The following is a 17,876-nucleotide window of genomic DNA, read 5'->3' as shown; positions in this document are numbered from 1 at the left end:
TGCCCCTCCATCTCGGGCCATAGACAGGAGGAAAACCGTGAGCTTTGGCATCACAGAGATGCGACTTGAAATCCAAGGCCCGCCCCTCCCTACTTGTGTGAGTTTTGAAAGACAGCGCGCTGAGCTAGGCCTGGCAGGACCCACGGTGACGTCACAGCGCCCCCTGCTGGCCGGGCGCCCTTACTCTGCGCCTCTGCTGTCGTGCTTGCAGAGAAAGGAATCCACCTAAAACGTAGAATGCCCCAGAGCATCCAATTACCTTGTGTTTTTTTTTTTTAACCTTTGATGTCATGCATTCAATCCAAAATAGCCAGCGGTGATATCCAGCATCTTTACATATGCTTATTGGTCATTTCTATGTCTTTTTTGGAGAAATGTCCATTCAAATTCTTTGTCAGCTTTTAGGTGGGCTGTCTTTTTATTATTGAACTGTATGAATTCTGTATATATTCTGGATATTAGACACATCAGATACATGATTTCCAAATATTTTCTTCTACTGTGGGGGTTGTCATGATAGTGTTATTTCACGTGCAGTGTTTTTGCTTTTGATGAAATCCAGTTTGTCTGTTTTTTTTTTTCCTTTGATTGTTTGTGCTTTTCATCTCGTGTCCAAGGAGACTCTGCCTCCCCCAGGGTCACAAATTTTCAAACCCAAGAATGTTTTCTCCCAAGAATTTTACAGTTTGAGCTCTTAGATTTAGTTTTATTCATTCTGAGTTAATGTTTTAATATGATGTGCCATGGGGATGCAAATTTATTTTTATAATACGGACATCCAGCTGTCCCAGCACCATCTGTAGAAAAGACTTTTTATGGCCATTGAATGGTCTTGATGCCCTTATCAAAAATCAATTGCCCCTTCCCCTGGCTGGTGGGGCTCAGGAAATTGAGCACCAGCCTGTGAACCAAAGGGTCACTGGTTTGATTCCCAGTCAGGGCATATGCCTGGGTTGCTGAGCCAGGTCCCCAGTAGGGGGCGTGTGAGAGGCAACCACACATTGACATTTCTCTCCCTCTCTTTCTCCTTCCCTTCCTCTCTCTAAAAATAAATAAATAAAAGTCTTAAAAAAATCAATTGCCCTTTAATGTGACGATTTTTCTGGGCCCTCAATTCTATTCTGTGGTTCTATATGTCTATTCTTATGGTGATTTTGATTAATGTAGCTTTGTAGGAAGTTTTAAAATTGGGAACTGTGACTCCTGCAGTCTTGCCCTTGCTTTTCAAAATTGTTTTGGTACTTCCGGGTCCCTTGAATTTCTGTATGAATTATAAGCTCAGTTTGTCCATATCTGCAATAAAAGCACAGTTGGAATTTTGAGAGGTGTTAAATTGAATCTGTAGATCAATTTGGGGAGAATTGCCATCTTTGTATTAATTTTTCATGACCATGAAATAGCTGTCCATTTATTTAGGTCCTTTTAAATTCTGTAGATTTCAGCATACAAGTCTGGTACCTCTTTTGTTAAGTTTCTTCCTAAGTATTTTATTCTTTTTGATACTAGTCTAAGTATAATTATTTCTTAATTTTATCTTCAGAATGTTCATTACCATATACAAAATATCCATTTCATGTATAGAAATATAAGTGTGTTTTATATGTTGATCTTGTTTTATGCAACTTTGTTTAACTCATTTGTTAACTCGCATAGTTTCTTATAGATTTGAGGGGAGGGCGATTTCCTGCATATAAGGTTATGTCATCTGCACGTAGAGCTAGTTTTACTTTCTTTGTTTCCAACCTTACTGACTTTTATTTTTTTTTCCGCCTAACTGCCCCAGTCAGAACCTCCACTGCAGTGTTGGATCGAAGTGGCAAGAGCCGATATCCTTGTCTTGTTCCCTGTCATAAGAGGTAAGCTTTTAGCCTTTCATCACTAAGTATGACGTCAGATGTGGAGTTCCCATTGATGGCATGGGTCAGGTTGAGAAAGTTCCCTTTAATTCCCAGCTCGCTGAATCATGGAAGAGCGTTGGATTCTGCCAGGTGCCTTTTCTGTGTCTGTTGAGATGATCGTGTTGTTTTGTCCCTCATCCTATTATTATGCCGTGTCACATCGGTTGATTGTCACACACTGAAGCGACCTTCTGTGCGCTGATACCGGGGACAGTCTCGGTGTATCGTGATGTATAATCCTTTCTGTGCGCTGCTGGATTCAGTTTGCTAGTATTCTGCTGAGAATTTTTGCATTGATATTTGGAAGTGTCATTGGTTTGTAATTTAATTAATTAATTAATTTATTTATTTATTTATTTTTAGAGAGAGGAGAAGGGAAAGAGAGGGAGAGAAACATCCATGTGTGGTTGCCTCTCGCACGTCCCAGACTGGGGACCTGGCCCGAAACCCAGGCCTGTGTCCTGACTGGGAATCGAACCAGTGACCCTTTGATTCGAAGGCCAGTGCTCAATCCACTGAGCCACACCAGCCACAGCCTGGTTTGTAATTTTCTTGTCTTATGCTGTCTTTGTCCAGTTTTGGTATCAGTGTAATACTGACCTCATAGAGTGATCTCAGGAGGGTTCTCTGCTCTATGTTTCTGGTAGAGTCTGTGACACACAAATTACGTTCTTAATCCTTTAAACATTCGAGGTAATTCACCAGTGAAGCCGCCTGGCCTTGCACTTGGTTGCTGTGTGGTCACTACCATTGCTGCGTGCAGACAGGGCTCTAGATGTGGGTGAGGCGCGCAAGACCCAACATCTGCCCTCTAACAATGGGGCCCAGGGGTGGCTATCGGAGCACATTGCAAGGAAGCAGGAGCATGATTCACTTAAAAGTATGAATCACCCATTCATCAGCGGGCCATTCATCACCCAAACTGATGCTGGGCTCGTTGCAAAACTACCTGTGACATGGGCCAAGGACTTGAATCGGGTTATGCAAAAAGGAAAGCGTGCATGACTTGGGAAGACGACCACATGTCTCCCATCTGACCTCCCCCAGAGCATCGCCAGTCACACACCAGCCACCCTTTGAAGTGGCAGAGAGAGGGGGTGGGAGACTGAGTAGTTTCAAGTCAAGTTGAAAAGTTGACATCTCCCAAAAAGTCCCCAGAGGGATCCCACTGTGGGTATGCCTTGAATGTTTATCAGAGGTGGACTTTCCACTCAGCAGGAAAAGGAGGAGCTACTTAATACACGCTTCTGGCTCAGCGGGCCACGCAGCTGGAAGATTATCAGGCTGGATCCGACCTCACCCCATATGCAAATATGTATATATATTCCAGAACAGTGAAAGGTTTAAATGGTTTTTAAAAAGTAATACAATTCAAATCTTAGAAGAAAATATAGGCGATTACATCTACATGAAAAGTTCTCTGCCGAAACAGGCAACCCCAAGGCCATAGAAGTAAACACCTCTGAGTATATAAAAACTTTCAGTTTTTGAATGGCAAAGGGACAACGAATTTGATGGACAAGTATCAACTTTGGAAGAAGAAATTTGCCGTGATGGTGAGAGAAAAAGGCAAAGGGTCCATACCCACTGGGTTGCATCCTCTGGAATTACTGTTTTTGTTGGCCAAAAGAATAAAATATCAATAATTTTATACAGTTCAACATAATACAGTATTGAAAAAAAGGGAAATAACCAAATGAAAAAAATGGTGGAAAAGAAGGCAGTTGTTTACTCCAATTACTATCTGCCCTTGTCCTTCTCATTAATAGACTCCTGATTTTATTTAGGGAATCAACTCAAAAATTAAATTTGTAAGCCTCCCTTGAAGCTAGGTAAAGCCATGTGACTAAGTTCTGACTCGATATGTACAAGCAGAAGTATTATGTGTAATGTCCAAAAGGTCTCCTTAAAGGGAAGGAGTGTGCCCTCTTTGTTCCTGCCTCTCTCCTGCTGTTTGGAATGAGGATGTGATGTCTGGCACTCCAGCAGCCATCTCAGAACGTGGGGGCCGAGACAAACATAGCCTCTGCTATTTGGGGGAGGTTTATGCCATATACAGCTGAACCTGATCCAGTTAACACAACACAGCAATTCAAAGAGGAGCAAATCTAAATGATCCACCCAAAAAAGGGTCCTCAAACTAGTTAGTAGTTAGAAAAATGTGAACTAAACAGTGTATTCACTTCATAGCTAGAAGACTGATAAAGATAAAACAGGTATTAATGTGTGTTGCAGGGAAAGGGTTCTCTAAAGGTTGTTGCTGAGATGTGAATTGTTGTGGCACCTTTTAAAGCACCCTGGCAACACCTAGTAAAATTAAATTTACATATACTCTTCAACCCAGCAATCCGATTCCTAGGCATCTAACTCAGAGTAATAATTTGTGACTTGATTTTAATAATATTTCCTGTAACCTAACATATCTAAAATAGTACCATTTTAGCATGTGATTCACATCAAAATTATAAATAAGGTCAGTCTCTACCTGTTCCCAGGGGCCTGGGAAGGAGATGGGGTGTGGAGGCGATGAGTTGAGCCCTTCGAATCTGGCGTAATCCCCAGGCACGCCCAAGGAAGCCAGAGCTGAGCCCAAGGAAGGCAGAGCTGAGCATAAGTGTTGGTGTGGGAGAGAAAGCATGGTGATTGGAAAGTGGGGGGCTGGGGAGCGCTGAGGATTTGCTCCTGAGAGGGACAAAGGGGGGCTGTTAAATGTGCCTGCGATCCCTTTAAACATTCTGGGTTGGCGACTGCGTTCCCACCAAGGTGGAGCTGATGGGGCAGCCGCAGACTCCAAGCAGGAAGCGCACGACCAGGCAGAAGTCAGCCTGCGATGTCCTGGGAGCTCGGGCCAGGCGCTGAGCTTCCCGTGTGGGCGCTCACCGGGTCTGAAGGGCGGTGGCTCTCGCTGACGGGACTTAGGACAGTTTGCCCAGTTCATCAGGATCCTGTTTGCAGGCGCCTCCCCACATCCTGGCCCCGGGGACAATCCAGAGCTGCTGACGAACTGACTGCAGACTCACTGGAGAAACCTGTCCCCAGATCAGAGCTGATCAGCGCCTCAACAGAACCCCCACAGAGCACCTCCGGCAACCTGAGTTAGGGCTGCAATGTGCTTTTCACTCAAACGGGACTTTTATGTGTTTATGGTTTCGCCCTTGGTCATGATGTTGCCCCACCTTCCTGGAATGCTCGCTGAATGCCAGGTACCTGCCCAGCGCCAGACAGGTAAAGGCACCGCCTTTAAGGTCCCATGTCATAGGTGAGCAAACCGAGGCCACCGAATCTTCTGATAGGTCCTGCGAGGTGGCACTGGATTCAGAGTCGGACCTCTGAACTCAGCACCCGTGGCTTTAGTTACCCCACCTCCTCGTAAGGAGACTAAGTGTGTGCAGCAGAGACAATGTTAAAAGTGCAAATGCACATAAATAAAGCAATTAACCACTAGAACATTCTTTATAACCCTCGGATGGACGTGGGGTGATGCTGTGGGGTATTTGTCCTTCACCTTGTTTTCCAGAGGTTTTCAAAACAGTGCCTTTTATTCATAAACACCTTCCACAAGATGATTTGAAATGAGTGCGTTATTGTCCGTCCGTGAGCTCAAGGAATTCAACCAAATCCCCCGCTGTGGGAGGCCTCCGGTTTCTCCCATTTCTCACCATTAACCGCAGTCTTGCAGCGAGTCTGTTTAAATACCCTCATTACGTCCTTGCTAAATCCCTAAACCAGGGAGACGGAACCAAAGAATATACACACACATTTTAGAAGTTTCTGCTACATAAAGCCACAAACATCCCACCGGACACCCCACCAGCAGGGCCTCTCCCCACACCTGCCGTCTCAGGCCACGTTTCATCTCCTGTGGTCTCGGTGCTTTTCTTGTCAATTTGGTGAGGTCTCTCTCAAATAAGGATTTTAATCATGTATGCTATTTGTTGCATTTATTTTGCTCCAGTTACTGTTTTGCTTTTCATGTGGATTTCCTTTTTTTTGGATTGACGTTTTAAACGTCCGTGCTTTCGTGTGTGCGTTCACCCATCACTCTTAAGGTTAAGGAGTCCTCTGCCATCCGACATTGGATAAATTATAATTTTGGGGTGCGTGTTGTTGTGGTTCAGGGTTTCCATTGGTGGGCTTTTCTTTTTTTATCCTCATGGGCGGGGCGGGGAGGAGCAACCTCCACCGGAGGACCCCTCGTTCACCTGAGCGAAGATACCCTGCTCTGCCAGGGGTCTCAAGCCCGTGACACCCCCTGTACTGTGAATCCGCCCTCTTATTCCAGATTATTGACGTACAAAGAGGGACCAAAGGTTCACCTGAAAGTTGGGAGTGAGGCGTTCCCGTAAATTGCAACCCGCGGATAATAGGAGAGCGGTGGCGGGAGGGGGGAGGGGGCGGGGCCCCGCCCCAGCTCGGTGCTCCGCCCCCGCCCCAGGCCCCGCCCCTAGGCCCGTGCCTCGCCCTCCCAGCCTCGCTCTCCGCAGGAATCGTACTGACTTATCAGGACAGCCAGGTCTGTTGCGGTGTCCGCCCACCGCTGATTTCATTGGCTGCTTTTGCGGTCCCCACCCCCCGAGGTTCCCTGACGCTCGTAGCCACCGAGCGTGCGCAGTCGTGCCTGCAGCGCCGGCAGCGCGTCGCGGCGAATCCTGGGAGCTGAGGTACCGGGGTTTGCTCGGGCACTGAGGGTGTCTTGGTGCTAGTTGGTGGGGCTAAGCGAGGCCTTTGCGACGCGGTGAGTTTGCCTTGCTGTTAGGCTCGGTGACAGGCCACCCTCCTGCAGCTGGAGGGGCGGCCGCTGGAGGGGCGGCGGCGGCCGCTACCGTGGGAGACTGGCCCGAGGTTGTTGGGGTTGGAGGTCAGAGGTCTTGCCTTGTGTAAGTTGGGGCCCCGCCTGTCTAAGCGCAGAGGCGGGCCGCCCCGGGTTTTTATTGTCACGGAAGAGGCTTTGCGGGAAACTGAGGCCTGGGAGTCTCCGGGGCCCCTGTAGGCTCGGAGTTCGGACCGGTGGGCACGGCCCCAACGGCGGGCCGCCGCAGGTGATCCTCGGGGTGGGGCGGGGGCCCTGGAGGGCGGGAGTGGGGGCGCGGAGTGGGAGGGTGTCGCGCTGGGGCCACGTGCTATCTCCGAACGGGCCGCCCCTCTGCGGCTCCCAAGGTCCCGGAGACAACTTGTGAGGCTGTCATTCTCCGTGTTTGAGATTTCATGTCTGCCCGCATCGGAGTGGTTTAGAGAGGGGAAAGCGGGTATTGCGGCTTTCGCACTTGGCTGGCAGTGAAAATAAAAACCAGACGTGGGGTGAAACGAAGGCAGAGGGACTTGTGAGAAACCGGACGAATTTCTGAGGTTGGCAGGAATTTTCCCGTAACTTGCCTTCGGTAATATATAACGTAGAATGTTTCAGAATCAGAGTGCCGAATTCTTAGTTCTTCTAAGCAAATGGCTTTAATGATGGTACCTTGAAATGTGTAAAGTGGGACGAGAATTTTTCGTACCACGGTTCTGAGTTAAGATTCCCAGCCACTTCTTTACAGCTCGGCGACCACAGAGGTAAGTTTTTCTGTTCCTTTTGTGGTTTCAAGGAGTCACAGGCACAGGTGTGGATGACGACTAAGGAAAGATACAGAGGGGTTCTTGTATTTTCTGTGCAAAATATGCAAATAGGAAAAAATGGTGTTTTTGCTTGCTTATCTCTCATGCTGCATTTCAGCGTAAGCACATTGTTTTGTACTGCTGGTATTTTTTGAGTATTTACCATGATTTGGGAAAGGAGTCATCTCTGACAAGGCGCTTACCTTGAATGTGGTCAGAGGGATACGATGCCTTGTGTGGAATTAACCGTGGGGTTTGGTTTTCAGTTAAGAAAATGAGGCAGAAGGGAGTGTTAACCAAGACCTTCCAAGGCCCAGCCATGGTCTGTGGGACTCGGAGCAGCCAAGTTTACGTGTTTGAGAATGGTGATGGGGACCCCGGGGACTCCTCCGAGGAAGAGTCCCACCGTGTGGCTCTGCGGCCGCGGGCCAAGGAGCGCCAGAAGAAGGGTGCCCACCACCCTCCCCACCCAGGAGCAGGGGACGTCGTGTTGCTGCAGCGGGAGCTGGTCCAGGAGGACAGCCTCAACAAGCTCGCTCTCCAGTATGGCTGCAAAGTAAGACATCCCACAGGGGAAAGGGCCAGTGGCCCTCGGCTTCCACCCATGTGGGGCCTCACTGATGCGTGGGAGCCCCTGCTGACCCTCCCCGACCTCAGCAGGTGGTTGGGAGAGACCTCTTGAAGCACTAGGACTCCCCTGTTTAGCCAGAGATGGAAGGCAGGTGGAAGTACTTTCAGCCCTGAAGTCTGGGCTCATAACAAGTGAGGGTTAGGAATCTCGGGTGAGGGGGATTTCCCCTTTCTGCAAAATATGTCTGCTCTTCCCTGTCCCTCCAAACCGTATTTAAGACCTAGTGGGGCCAGCCCTGGCCAGTGCGGCTCCATAGATTGAGTGCTGGCCTGCAAACTGAAAGGTCACCAGTTTGATTCCCCGTCAGGGCACATACCTGGGTTGTGGGCCAGGTCTCCAATTGGCGGCTTGCAAGAGGCAACTGATCACTGTTTCTCTCCCTCTCTTTCTCCCTGCCTCCCCCCCTCTCTAAAAATAAATAAAATCTTAAAAATAAAAAAAAAGACCTAGTGGGGCCGGAGATGCTGGGCAGACTTTATCCAAGATTCCTTTGGCATGCTCGCTTTTTTGGCTGCTTCTCAATTTCTGACCCTTTCCTGCTGGTGGTAACTTATTTCGTTGGCAAAGTTTTGTCTTCTCCCTTTTGAGACTGCATGATCGAGCTTTTGTATGCTGTGGATCCATATAACCCTGTCTCTCTCTCTCTTTAATTATGTTTTTAGCATTCAGAGTGATTAACAGTGGCAAAGTAAGTAGGAAAGTATTTACAGAATTGCTGCCTTTTTCTCTTGGTTTGAAACTGTATATTTTGCTTTGCTGACACCATGCTACAAGTGTCTGTGGCTTTCTCTACGGCTACCTGAGCAATCTGTTGATATTTAAAAAATCTTTTTCTCCTTCAGCTGTCTGTCACTGTCTAACAAGGTGCAAATGGTTGAACACACCTGTGGGGTATTGGGGAGGTAAACAGGCAGGCCCCTCGAATCGTACTGAAATGTACATGTTTGACCCTTCCGGTCGGCCTCTGTGGGTTCACTGCATGGCTTCCAGAGCATGAGCAGAAAAAGGAGCCGCACCCTGCAAAGAGCTGAATACACGCACTGAGTTTCTTCGAACGGTGACGTGTAATGGGTCCGTGAAGACTGTATCGTGCTTCGAATAAGTGATGAGTTTTCCTGTCCACATTAAATACATGTGATGTGAGTTTGTCAGAGACAGAGGCACAGCGGTCCCAAGCACCTGTGCTTCAGTTTCAGGACATCAATTAAAAATGTCCCTCACCCCAGTTTAATTAGATGATTGAAAACACCTGCTAAATAATTAAGACGGCGGCGGTGCCTCAGATTAGACTTTGTGTCAAGGTCCGTTGGCCGTGCTTACACTCTCCAAGTGGACGTAAGTGTTAAAACTGCGGAGCCCGCCTCTGATTTTCTTTGACATTAGCTCGAGGAAGGGTTTATCTTTGATTTACGTCCCTCCTTCTTAAATCTTAAAGTGGGTTATGGGAGGTGTTTATGGCGAACTTTGTTACTTTGTAAAACTCGGAGTGCTGTTCCTTTCTCCTCCAGCACTAATATCGGAATAGAAGGTTTCAGTCCCTAGTTTCCCACTTGGGTCCTGATTCCCCATGTGCTTCTAATTATCCTAAGTGTTGTGCAACCCTCCAAGTGAATTAACTCTGGGTCACTTTTATTTAAAAACTAAGTCCGTATGCCATGCGGCGCTTGTGCAAAAGAAAATGTGATAGGATGCTGGAGGCACACCTCTTAAAAGGTTATTGTTGGTAAACGCTGTTCTGCACACCTGGCCAGCTGGCCGGGGCTCTGTTTGCACGTTGACCCCGTGCACAGCAGCGGCCGAACTGCGTGCGTCCCGCTGCGGGAGGGCGGGCAGCCAGATGGGGGCGCTGTTGCCTCAGGAGTTAACAGCAGCAGACCTGCACTGGCCCGCCCGGCTGGTGTTCCACCTGAAAGCATTTGGTTGCAGCCACGCTGTAAACAAACACGAGAGTCTTTTCCGAAACTGATCTTAAGTTGTTCAAAGATGAAAATGTAGAGGAAATTTTGATAATGAAGTTGTACATTAAGGCCAAAACACACCGTTCTTCAGCCTAAACTCATTTTACGTGTAGGCGCAGCTTCCCAGTGTTCTTGATGGGCTGGAGCAGGGGGCGTGGCCTGCCCTCCCCAGAGGCTCGGGGCTGCTGTTGGGATACTGGTTCTAAGGAGCCCTGTGTATTTCGTGATGTTTGTCTCCATGGTTCCCTAGGTTGCAGATATCAAGAAAGCCAACAACTTCATCCGGGAACAAGACTTGTATGCTTTGAAATCTATTAAGATTCCAGTGAAAAACCATGGGATCCTAACAGAGACCCACAAAGAACTCAGACCCCTCCTCGGCCCGTCCTCCGAGACCAGGGTGACCTTCGAGGAGCAGCCGGACCAGGATGGGGCAGCTGCCAGCGCCACCGCCAGCCCGCTGGCGGATTTCTTCAAGGGCATCGACCAGAACATCGAGCACGCAGCGCGGTCGGAAATCTTTGGGAGGGACGGTTACTGCGTGGAGTCCCCCGATCAGCTGCTGCCCCCGGCCCCCCCGAAGACGCCGGCGTATGGGGCGGACTGTGGGATTCAGTGGTGGAATGCTGTCTGTATCATGCTTCTCGTGGGCGTCGTTTTACCAGTGTTCTATCTGGTCTATTTTAAAATACAAGCCACAGGGGAGAGTCCTGGGAGCTGGAACGCAACAGCTGTGTCCAACGGCTCGGTTGCGATGAGTGCAGTTCCGGGGCACACCCCCAAAGCGGCGATCCCAGTGGCAGCCACCCCCTCTCTGGACGGCCCTCTCAGGCCAGCCGCCTGGGTAGGGAACTAGCTGTGGCTGCTGTGGCTACAGGCTCAGGTAGCGACGGGGCTTGTGACCCACATCCGCTGGCACAGCCACCTCCTGGGGTGCTGCATTGACTGTCCTGTGGGATCGGACCCGTTCCAGAAGCCACCAGTGTGTCCTCACTGAACCACCCTCGTCGAGTGAGCATGCCCCGTCCTCGCCGAATGCATGGCAGTGGAGCCGAACCACCTGCGCCCTCGGGCCGCCCGCACACCCTGGAAGGCGCAGCAGGAGAAACGCTGACGCGAGTTTGTGGAGGGCTGAGTGTCTTCACGGCAGCGCTGTGCGGCCCCCAGACAGACGGACGTGCTGGGGAGGAGAGCGCTGGCCTCGGCTGGCGCACCTGCGGGGCGGGAGCCCCAGGCTGGGCTCTGGGCGCTGGGCTGTCGGCAGTGGTCCCCGCCCGCCTGCCGCGGAGGGCGACAGGCTCTGACCAGCGGGGCTCCCTGTCTGCCCGGCAGATGGCGCAGTCCGGTTGTCTGAATGCCGCCCTGCCTGGTGTCTGCCTCACCGGTCCGCCTTTGTGAGGCAACGCCACTTCTAAAATAATAAAAAATGCCCTAAATCCTGGTTGCCACAGGGTTCCATTTGTCATCACTGACTTCACTGCGTGGGGCCCAGTGTCCTGTGGGAACATGACTTTTGCCCGGCAAAGAATGAATACTGGGTCCTCCAAATGGAATAAAATAATTTCTTCTGTGAAGGAAAGCTGATTCCTGGTTTTGTTTTGTTTTGTTTTTCTTTTTCCTCTAACTGGGGGGCTGGTGATTCAAAACTGAAAGGCTGGGACATGATGGAGAAGACAGGGGTGATGGTGTCCCGGGCTTGTGCCCAAGGTGAAGGTCACCCACCGTCTAGCTGACTGGTCTGCATAAGGTGTTCAAAACTGTTCACTAGGTATGCACACCAGAGGCCATGAAGCTCGTTTTCTCCATATTTTATTACGTTTTTAGTGTCTTTCATGAGTTCTTGTCTCAAAGAAGCGATTGTGTTCAGTCCTTTTGGGTGAACAGCGGCCCCCACCACTGAACCGCAGTGCTGGGGGCTGGTGCTGGCGGTGGGGGGGCGAGGTGCACAGAGGCCTGAGAGCAGGCGCCTCGGGTCACCCCTGTCCCTGCCTTCCTGGGGGAGGTCGCTCTTTCCGCTGCCTCTGCCTTAACTGAAGCCCGGGCTTGAGGGGGAGCGATGGGGGCCTGTAAAGACGGCTCACGGAGGAGATCTGAAGGTTTTCCTTTCTTCCTGTTGTGTGTGTGTGGTTGTGTGTGTGTGTGTGTGTGTGTGTGTGATGCAGTTGACGAAGAGCACTGTGGAAGTCTAAGGTGCACAGTGCAGTGATTTGACTTACCAGTGTAGTGACGTGATGGCCGCGGTGAGTTTAGCTAACATCCATGTTCTCACAGATACAAAAAAGGGAGGGGGTTTCCTTGTGATGAGAACTCTTTAAGATTTGCTTCTAACGAGGTTCATGCGCCTCACTCGGCAGTGTTCACTGTCGTCACTGTGTGCGGTTACACCCCAGTCCTCGCTGGCCTTGGAACTGGCACTTTGTCCCTCTGCCCACCTTTGCCGTGTCCCCGCCCCCTGCCTCTGGTGACCCCAGATCCGGTCTCTTTTTTCTATGAGTTTGGCTGCTGCTTTTGTTTTAGACTCCACATACAAGACCGGACAGTGTCTTTATAGAAGGCCCTTAAGGGCCTTCCGTCTCCAGTGGTAGGGTTGCCTTTTCTATGGTGCGGTATCTCAGTGTGTGTGTGTGTGTGTGTGTGTGTGTGTGTGTAACTTCTACATCCATTTATGCTCCACGTCTTGTATGTGAAGCTGCTACAAACACGGAGATGGAGACACGGTGTTTCCGTTTCCTCTGAGTGTGTTCCCAGAGGTGGACCTGCTGGTGTTGGGAGCCGCCCTGCCTGGTTTCAGGAGCTGTAACCCCCCTGAAGGCTAAGGCTGAGTGGGCGACCTTCAGACCGTGAGCCACCGAGGAGACAAAGCTTATCTCCCTGGCAGGAGCACCACTTCTGCTCCTTTTACTTCTTGTCTCAAAGAAGTAAACCATAACTGGCCCCCAGTACTTGGTTGGTTAGTCAGTGATGGGTAAGATTCCCCAAGGGGGGAGCGACATAAGACAGGCACGATCATGTGGGAGGCCCCCAGGGAAGGACTTTGGGGGCTACAGCTAAAGGGGGTGATGGACCCCCGCCCCTCAGCTTTGACAAAGCCTGAGTCCTCATTCTGTCTGGGAGAAGTCTCCTAATCTCTTGGCTGCCTTCCTTCCCCTGCCTGACTTAAGCCTGAAACAAGGACAGAGGGTGGTGCAGCCTGTGCTGGAAAGGGCGGGCTCCCCAGGCGATCAGGCCTGAGAAAGAATGTGTAAAATCCTGTGAAACCTGCTTTGCTAAGAATGTTCTTAATTAAATGATAAAGGTCCGAGCAGGAAATGAGTTTGTCTCCCAAAGTTTTGCAGCCCTTTAGCTATTAGACCCTGACTCAGAATAGGCCCTCAGAGTTCTTTGTATGTTATCTATCATTTGACCCTTACTGCCTGACCATGATTGATGAGCTTTATCTGTATTCCTGTGCAAGTGAATCTAATAAAAGCCCATTGAGGAACAGGCTCCTGGCCCTTCTCCTTTGAGAGATCGGCCACCTTTCCTCCCCAAGCAGATCATGTCTCCGTAGACTTATCTCATCCTCGGCGGCTGGGGGGTCCCTGCAGGCAAAGCCCCCCCACATGCTGGGTCCCGGGGTCGTTCTCCTTTTGACATTTCGAGGAGCCTCCCCTGCCCCCGTACCGTTGTCCACAGCAGCTGCATGATTCACAGTCCCCTTGGTCCACCTCCTCCCCAGCTTTTGTCACCTCTCTTCCTGACGGTAGCCGTCCTGACAGGTGCGCGGTGATGTCTCACCGCGGTTTTGAGGGGCGTGGTGAGGGACGTTGCACACCGTTTCATGCCCTTGGTGATTCATGACTTCTTTGGGAAAAGGTCTGTTGAGGCCCTTGGCCCGTTTTTAAATGTGGTTTTTTGGTTTGGTTTGTTTGTTTTTCCCTATTGAGTTGTGTGAGTTCTGTATACATTTTGGATATTAACCCCTTGTTAGATACACGGTTGCAAACCCTTTTTCCCATTCCAGGGGTCGTCTTTATATTTTGTTGATGGTTTCCTTTGCTGCGTAGAAGCTTTTTAGTTGGATGTTATATCCCGCTTGTCTATTTTTGACGTGCTGGTGTGTGCTTTAGCGGTCAGACCCAAAAATCCTCGCCAAGGCCAGTGTCAAGAAGCTCACTTCCTACCGTGTGATTTCACTCACACGGGGAGTCGGATGAGGAAAAGAAGCTGACAAACGGAACGGAAACCGACTCCCAGGTGGAGAACCAGCTGACAGCCGTCAGGGGGGAGGGGTTGGCAGAGCTGGGGGGGAGGGGGAGGGGTTACACAAAACAGTAAAAACATAACTCACACCGACGACAGCATGGACAACAGTGTAGAGATGGTGTGCTGTGGAATAAGATGCCTGAGACCTATATAACTTTATTAACCCGTGTTGCCCCAACAAATTCAATAAACAAGGTAAAAATAAATTAAAAAAAAAAGATATTTACTTCCTACAATTTCTTCTAGGAGTTTTACGGTTTTCAGTCTTCCATTCAAGGCTTTAATCCACTTTGAGTTAATTTTTGTGATGGGTGTGAACACCAGTTTTCCCAGCGCTGTTTGGTGAAGAGACCCCTCTTCTCCAGCCAGTGTCCTCGGCTCCTTTGCCCACCACCACTGCACTCTGTCGGCGTGCGCTCACTGAACCTGGGCTCCCGGTTCCGTTCCGCCGGCTGGTGGCTGTTCGGTGCCGTTCCTGCACTGCCCCTGCTGCTGCAGCTCCCAGCACCGCAGCTCCCAGGGCCACAGCGTTTGGGTCACTGCAGCGCTCTGATGATAACACCTCGGAGCCAGGGGGGCTGCTGTCCCCTGCCTTGTGCTGTCTGGTCACGGCTGCCGGGGTTGAGAGTCTTGTGTGCCCCCCTGAAAATTAGGGCTGTTTCTCCTGCTTGCGTAAGAGGAAAAGATGCCGGGGAATCCTGAGAGCCATCGTGTGGCTCTGCGGTGACTTTGAGGAGTGCGGGTTTTTACCCACGTCACGCCCCCCGGCCCATGAGCCGGGCATGCCTTCCGGCTCACGCGTGTGCATCTTCAGTGCCTCTCATTCGCTCCGTGGCACACTCAGTGTCGGCGTCCCTCGCCATCGCGGTGAGACTGGTTCCTGGGTGTTTTGTTGGTTTTGATGCTGTCCTACGTGGGACCTTTTCTCTCTCTTTTTTTCCCCAGATAGTTCACTGTTAGCATACACACATACACACTACTGCCTTTTGTGTGTGCATCTTGTATCCTGGACCTTTATTGGATTTACCGAACGGTTTTTTGGTGGGATCTTTAGAATCCCGTGGTATATATAAAACGGTCATCTTTAAATGGAGGCAATTTTACCTCTTCCAATTCTGATGCTTTTCATTTCTTGCCTGCAGGCCCGTCGCCGGGCCCGCCAGCGCGGGGCGGAGTGGGCGCGGTGCGCGGAGTGAGCACGCTGTCCTTGCACCCCGCCTCCGGGGCAAGTTGTCGGCCGTCCACCGTAAGCAGGACGTCAGCCGTGGGCTTGTCTCGTGTGGCCTGTTACGTTGAGGCGCACTCCTTCTCTGCCCAGTCGGTTAAGAGTTTTTACCACAAACGGATGTTGAATTTTGTCAGTGCTTTTTTTGCATCTGTCGAGATGATCGTAGGATTTTTAACGTTCCTCTCGCTGAGGAGGCGTGTCACAGTGACTGGTTTGGGGATGCTGAACCGTCGCTGCCTCCCTGGAATAAACCCACTTGCTCCTGGTGAGTGGTCCTTCTCACGTGCTGCTGACTTTGGTCTCCTAGCTTTTTTGGGGGAGGGGGAGGGGGGTACATCTTTGTTCATCAGGGATGTTGGCCTGTAGTGTTTTTACATTGGCTTTTTCTAGCTCTAGGGTCAGGGCAGTGCTGGCCTTGTATAGTGACTTTGGGGGTGTTCCCGCTCTGATTCTTGGAACAGCTTGTACAGGACTGGTGTTCGTTCCTCCAGGGTTTGGTAAGGTTGACTAGTGAAGCCGTCGGCTCCAGGGTCTGATTATTGATTTAATCTTCTCATTAGCAACTGGCCTGTTCAGATTGTTTGTTCCCGCACCAGTCTGGGTACGTTGTTTCTGAGCTCTTGGTGGGCTGTTTCTCAGAATTTTTCTGGCTCCTCCAGGTTGCCCAGGTCTGGCACAGAGCCATCCATCCGTGGCGGCCTCTTGTCCCTTGCACTTGTGCGGTCTCTGCCGCCGTTAGCGAGGAGCTGTCTAGTAGTGATCTTGGGTGGGGGGCAGGGACCGGGGCAGCTGGGGTCTCCCCTGTCCCCTGTCCCCACCCCGAATCCCCGTTGCTCTGTGCTGCCTGACTGCTCTGGCTGGGGCTTCCGGAACGTGTCCTCTCCGGCCGTGGGGGGTGGTGTCCGCTGTGGACGTGAGTCAGGTACGGGGCCTTCGGTGTGCGGGGCACACGCCTGCCACACGCGGTTTGCCGAGCGTTGTCAGGAAGGGCCGTGGTCTCGGTGTCAGCGGTGCTTCGGCATCTGGGGGGGTCCTGTGATTGCTGCCCGTCCGTCCCTCTGTCACGGGCGGGGGGGGGAGGGTGGAGCACGGAGTCGCCAGAACACCCTGCTGCCCCGGGGGCGACCCCACCTGCTCGTGGGGAGTGGTTCTCGGGCGCCGTTGACCTCGGCTCGCTCTTGCTTCTCGAGTGTGTGCGGCGCCCGTGGTCGTGAGGGGCGGCGGGCTGCGGTCTGGTTCTCACGCTGCCCTTGTCCGGCGTCGGCGCCAGGGTCAGCGACCCTGCCCCGCAGGATGAGTTTGGGATCGTCCCCTCTTCATTTTCTGGACCTGAGGAAGGACCGCAGTTAGTTGTTCTGAACATCGGCTAGACTTCACCCGAGAAACCTTCTGGCCCCGGCTTTCCTGTGCCGGGAGGGGCGTGGCTGGTCGGTCGGTCTGGCTGCTCCCCCGGGACGGTCTGCTGGGAGGGTCTGTTCCTTCAGGACTCGGTCTCCGTGGGTTTTGCTCTAGGGATGCACCCCGTTAACCCAGGTCCCCAGTGCCGCCGTCCCCTGCAGTGCCTTGCGATGCTGCGTAAGTCTCGTCGGTTTTGTCTTTTCCAGTTCTGGTTTTTCCTTGTGTGGTTTGACGACTTCCCAGTTAAGTCTTTTTTTTTAAACTGGCTCTTAGTGTCATCAATCTTTTCTTTCTGATCTCTGCTTCATTTATTTCTGCTCTGTGCTGTTCCTCTTTCCTTCTGCTAAGCTGGGCTCAGTTCAGTTTGTTCCTTTTGAGTTCCTTGGGGCGCACCTGCAGGTCTGAGACCCTTGCTGTTTTTACATTTCCATTTATTGCTGTGAACTAACTGCCCCTTTAGGAACTGCTTTCCCAGCACCCCGTGGGTTCTTGTCACTGTTTCCATTTTCATTTATTTCTAGGTGTTTCTTGATTTCCCTTTTCATCTCGTTGTTGGGGAAGCGGCTGGTGCAGCGCTGGGCCCGAACACCGACGGGCAGTGAGCACGTGGGGGGGGGACACGCCCCGAGTGGGGAGGGGCTTCCCGCGCAGCAGGGGAACCCAGCAGAGGGCGTTCTTTGTGGCCACAGCCGCAATAATTCACAGAACAAAGTGCTGCTAGTGCTAGATTATAGCCCCCAGAATCACATAAGTACCCCAGGTCCATAACGAGGTCAGCAGCTGACCACGTGGAGAGAAGGAACAGCTGCCCCTTGCAGAGGCCCCACCGCGATGCAGGGAGAGGCGGGGAAACCCGCCGCAGGGGCCACAGGTGTGGACAGGGCGCTGCGGTGCGCGGGCGAGAGCCCGAGGGGACATCTCTCTGG

General features: G+C 51.3%; 1 protein-coding gene across 3 annotated transcripts; it reads left to right on the top strand.

Moving 5' to 3' along the window:
• Positions 1-6,517: 6,517 nt before the first annotated feature.
• On the top strand, positions 6,518-11,658 carry LYSMD4 (LysM domain containing 4). 3 transcript variants are annotated; one of them, XM_045825116.1, is made up of 3 exons: positions 6,518-6,559; positions 7,757-8,046; positions 10,330-11,658. In XM_045825116.1, the coding sequence occupies exons 2-3, from the start codon at positions 7,765-7,767 to the stop codon at positions 10,933-10,935; spliced, it is 888 nt and encodes a 295-aa protein (XP_045681072.1). In that variant the 5' UTR covers positions 6,518-6,559; positions 7,757-7,764; the 3' UTR covers positions 10,936-11,658. The 3 variants fall into 3 exon arrangements, with proteins under 3 accessions (XP_045681072.1, XP_045681071.1, XP_045681070.1); XM_045825115.1 differs by having other exon boundaries at positions 6,523-6,633; XM_045825114.1 differs by lacking the exon at positions 6,518-6,559 and adding an exon at positions 6,698-6,937.
• The last annotated feature ends 6,218 nt before the right edge of the window (positions 11,659-17,876 follow it).

This window comes from Phyllostomus hastatus, unplaced genomic scaffold, assembly GCF_019186645.2.
Source record: "Phyllostomus hastatus isolate PE091 unplaced genomic scaffold, TTU_PhHast_1.1 phas_scaffold_555, whole genome shotgun sequence".
Taxonomy (NCBI): domain Eukaryota; kingdom Metazoa; phylum Chordata; class Mammalia; order Chiroptera; family Phyllostomidae; genus Phyllostomus; species Phyllostomus hastatus.
The sequence above is the reverse complement of the archived record's forward strand: the minus strand, read 5'-3'. Positions and strand labels throughout refer to the sequence as shown.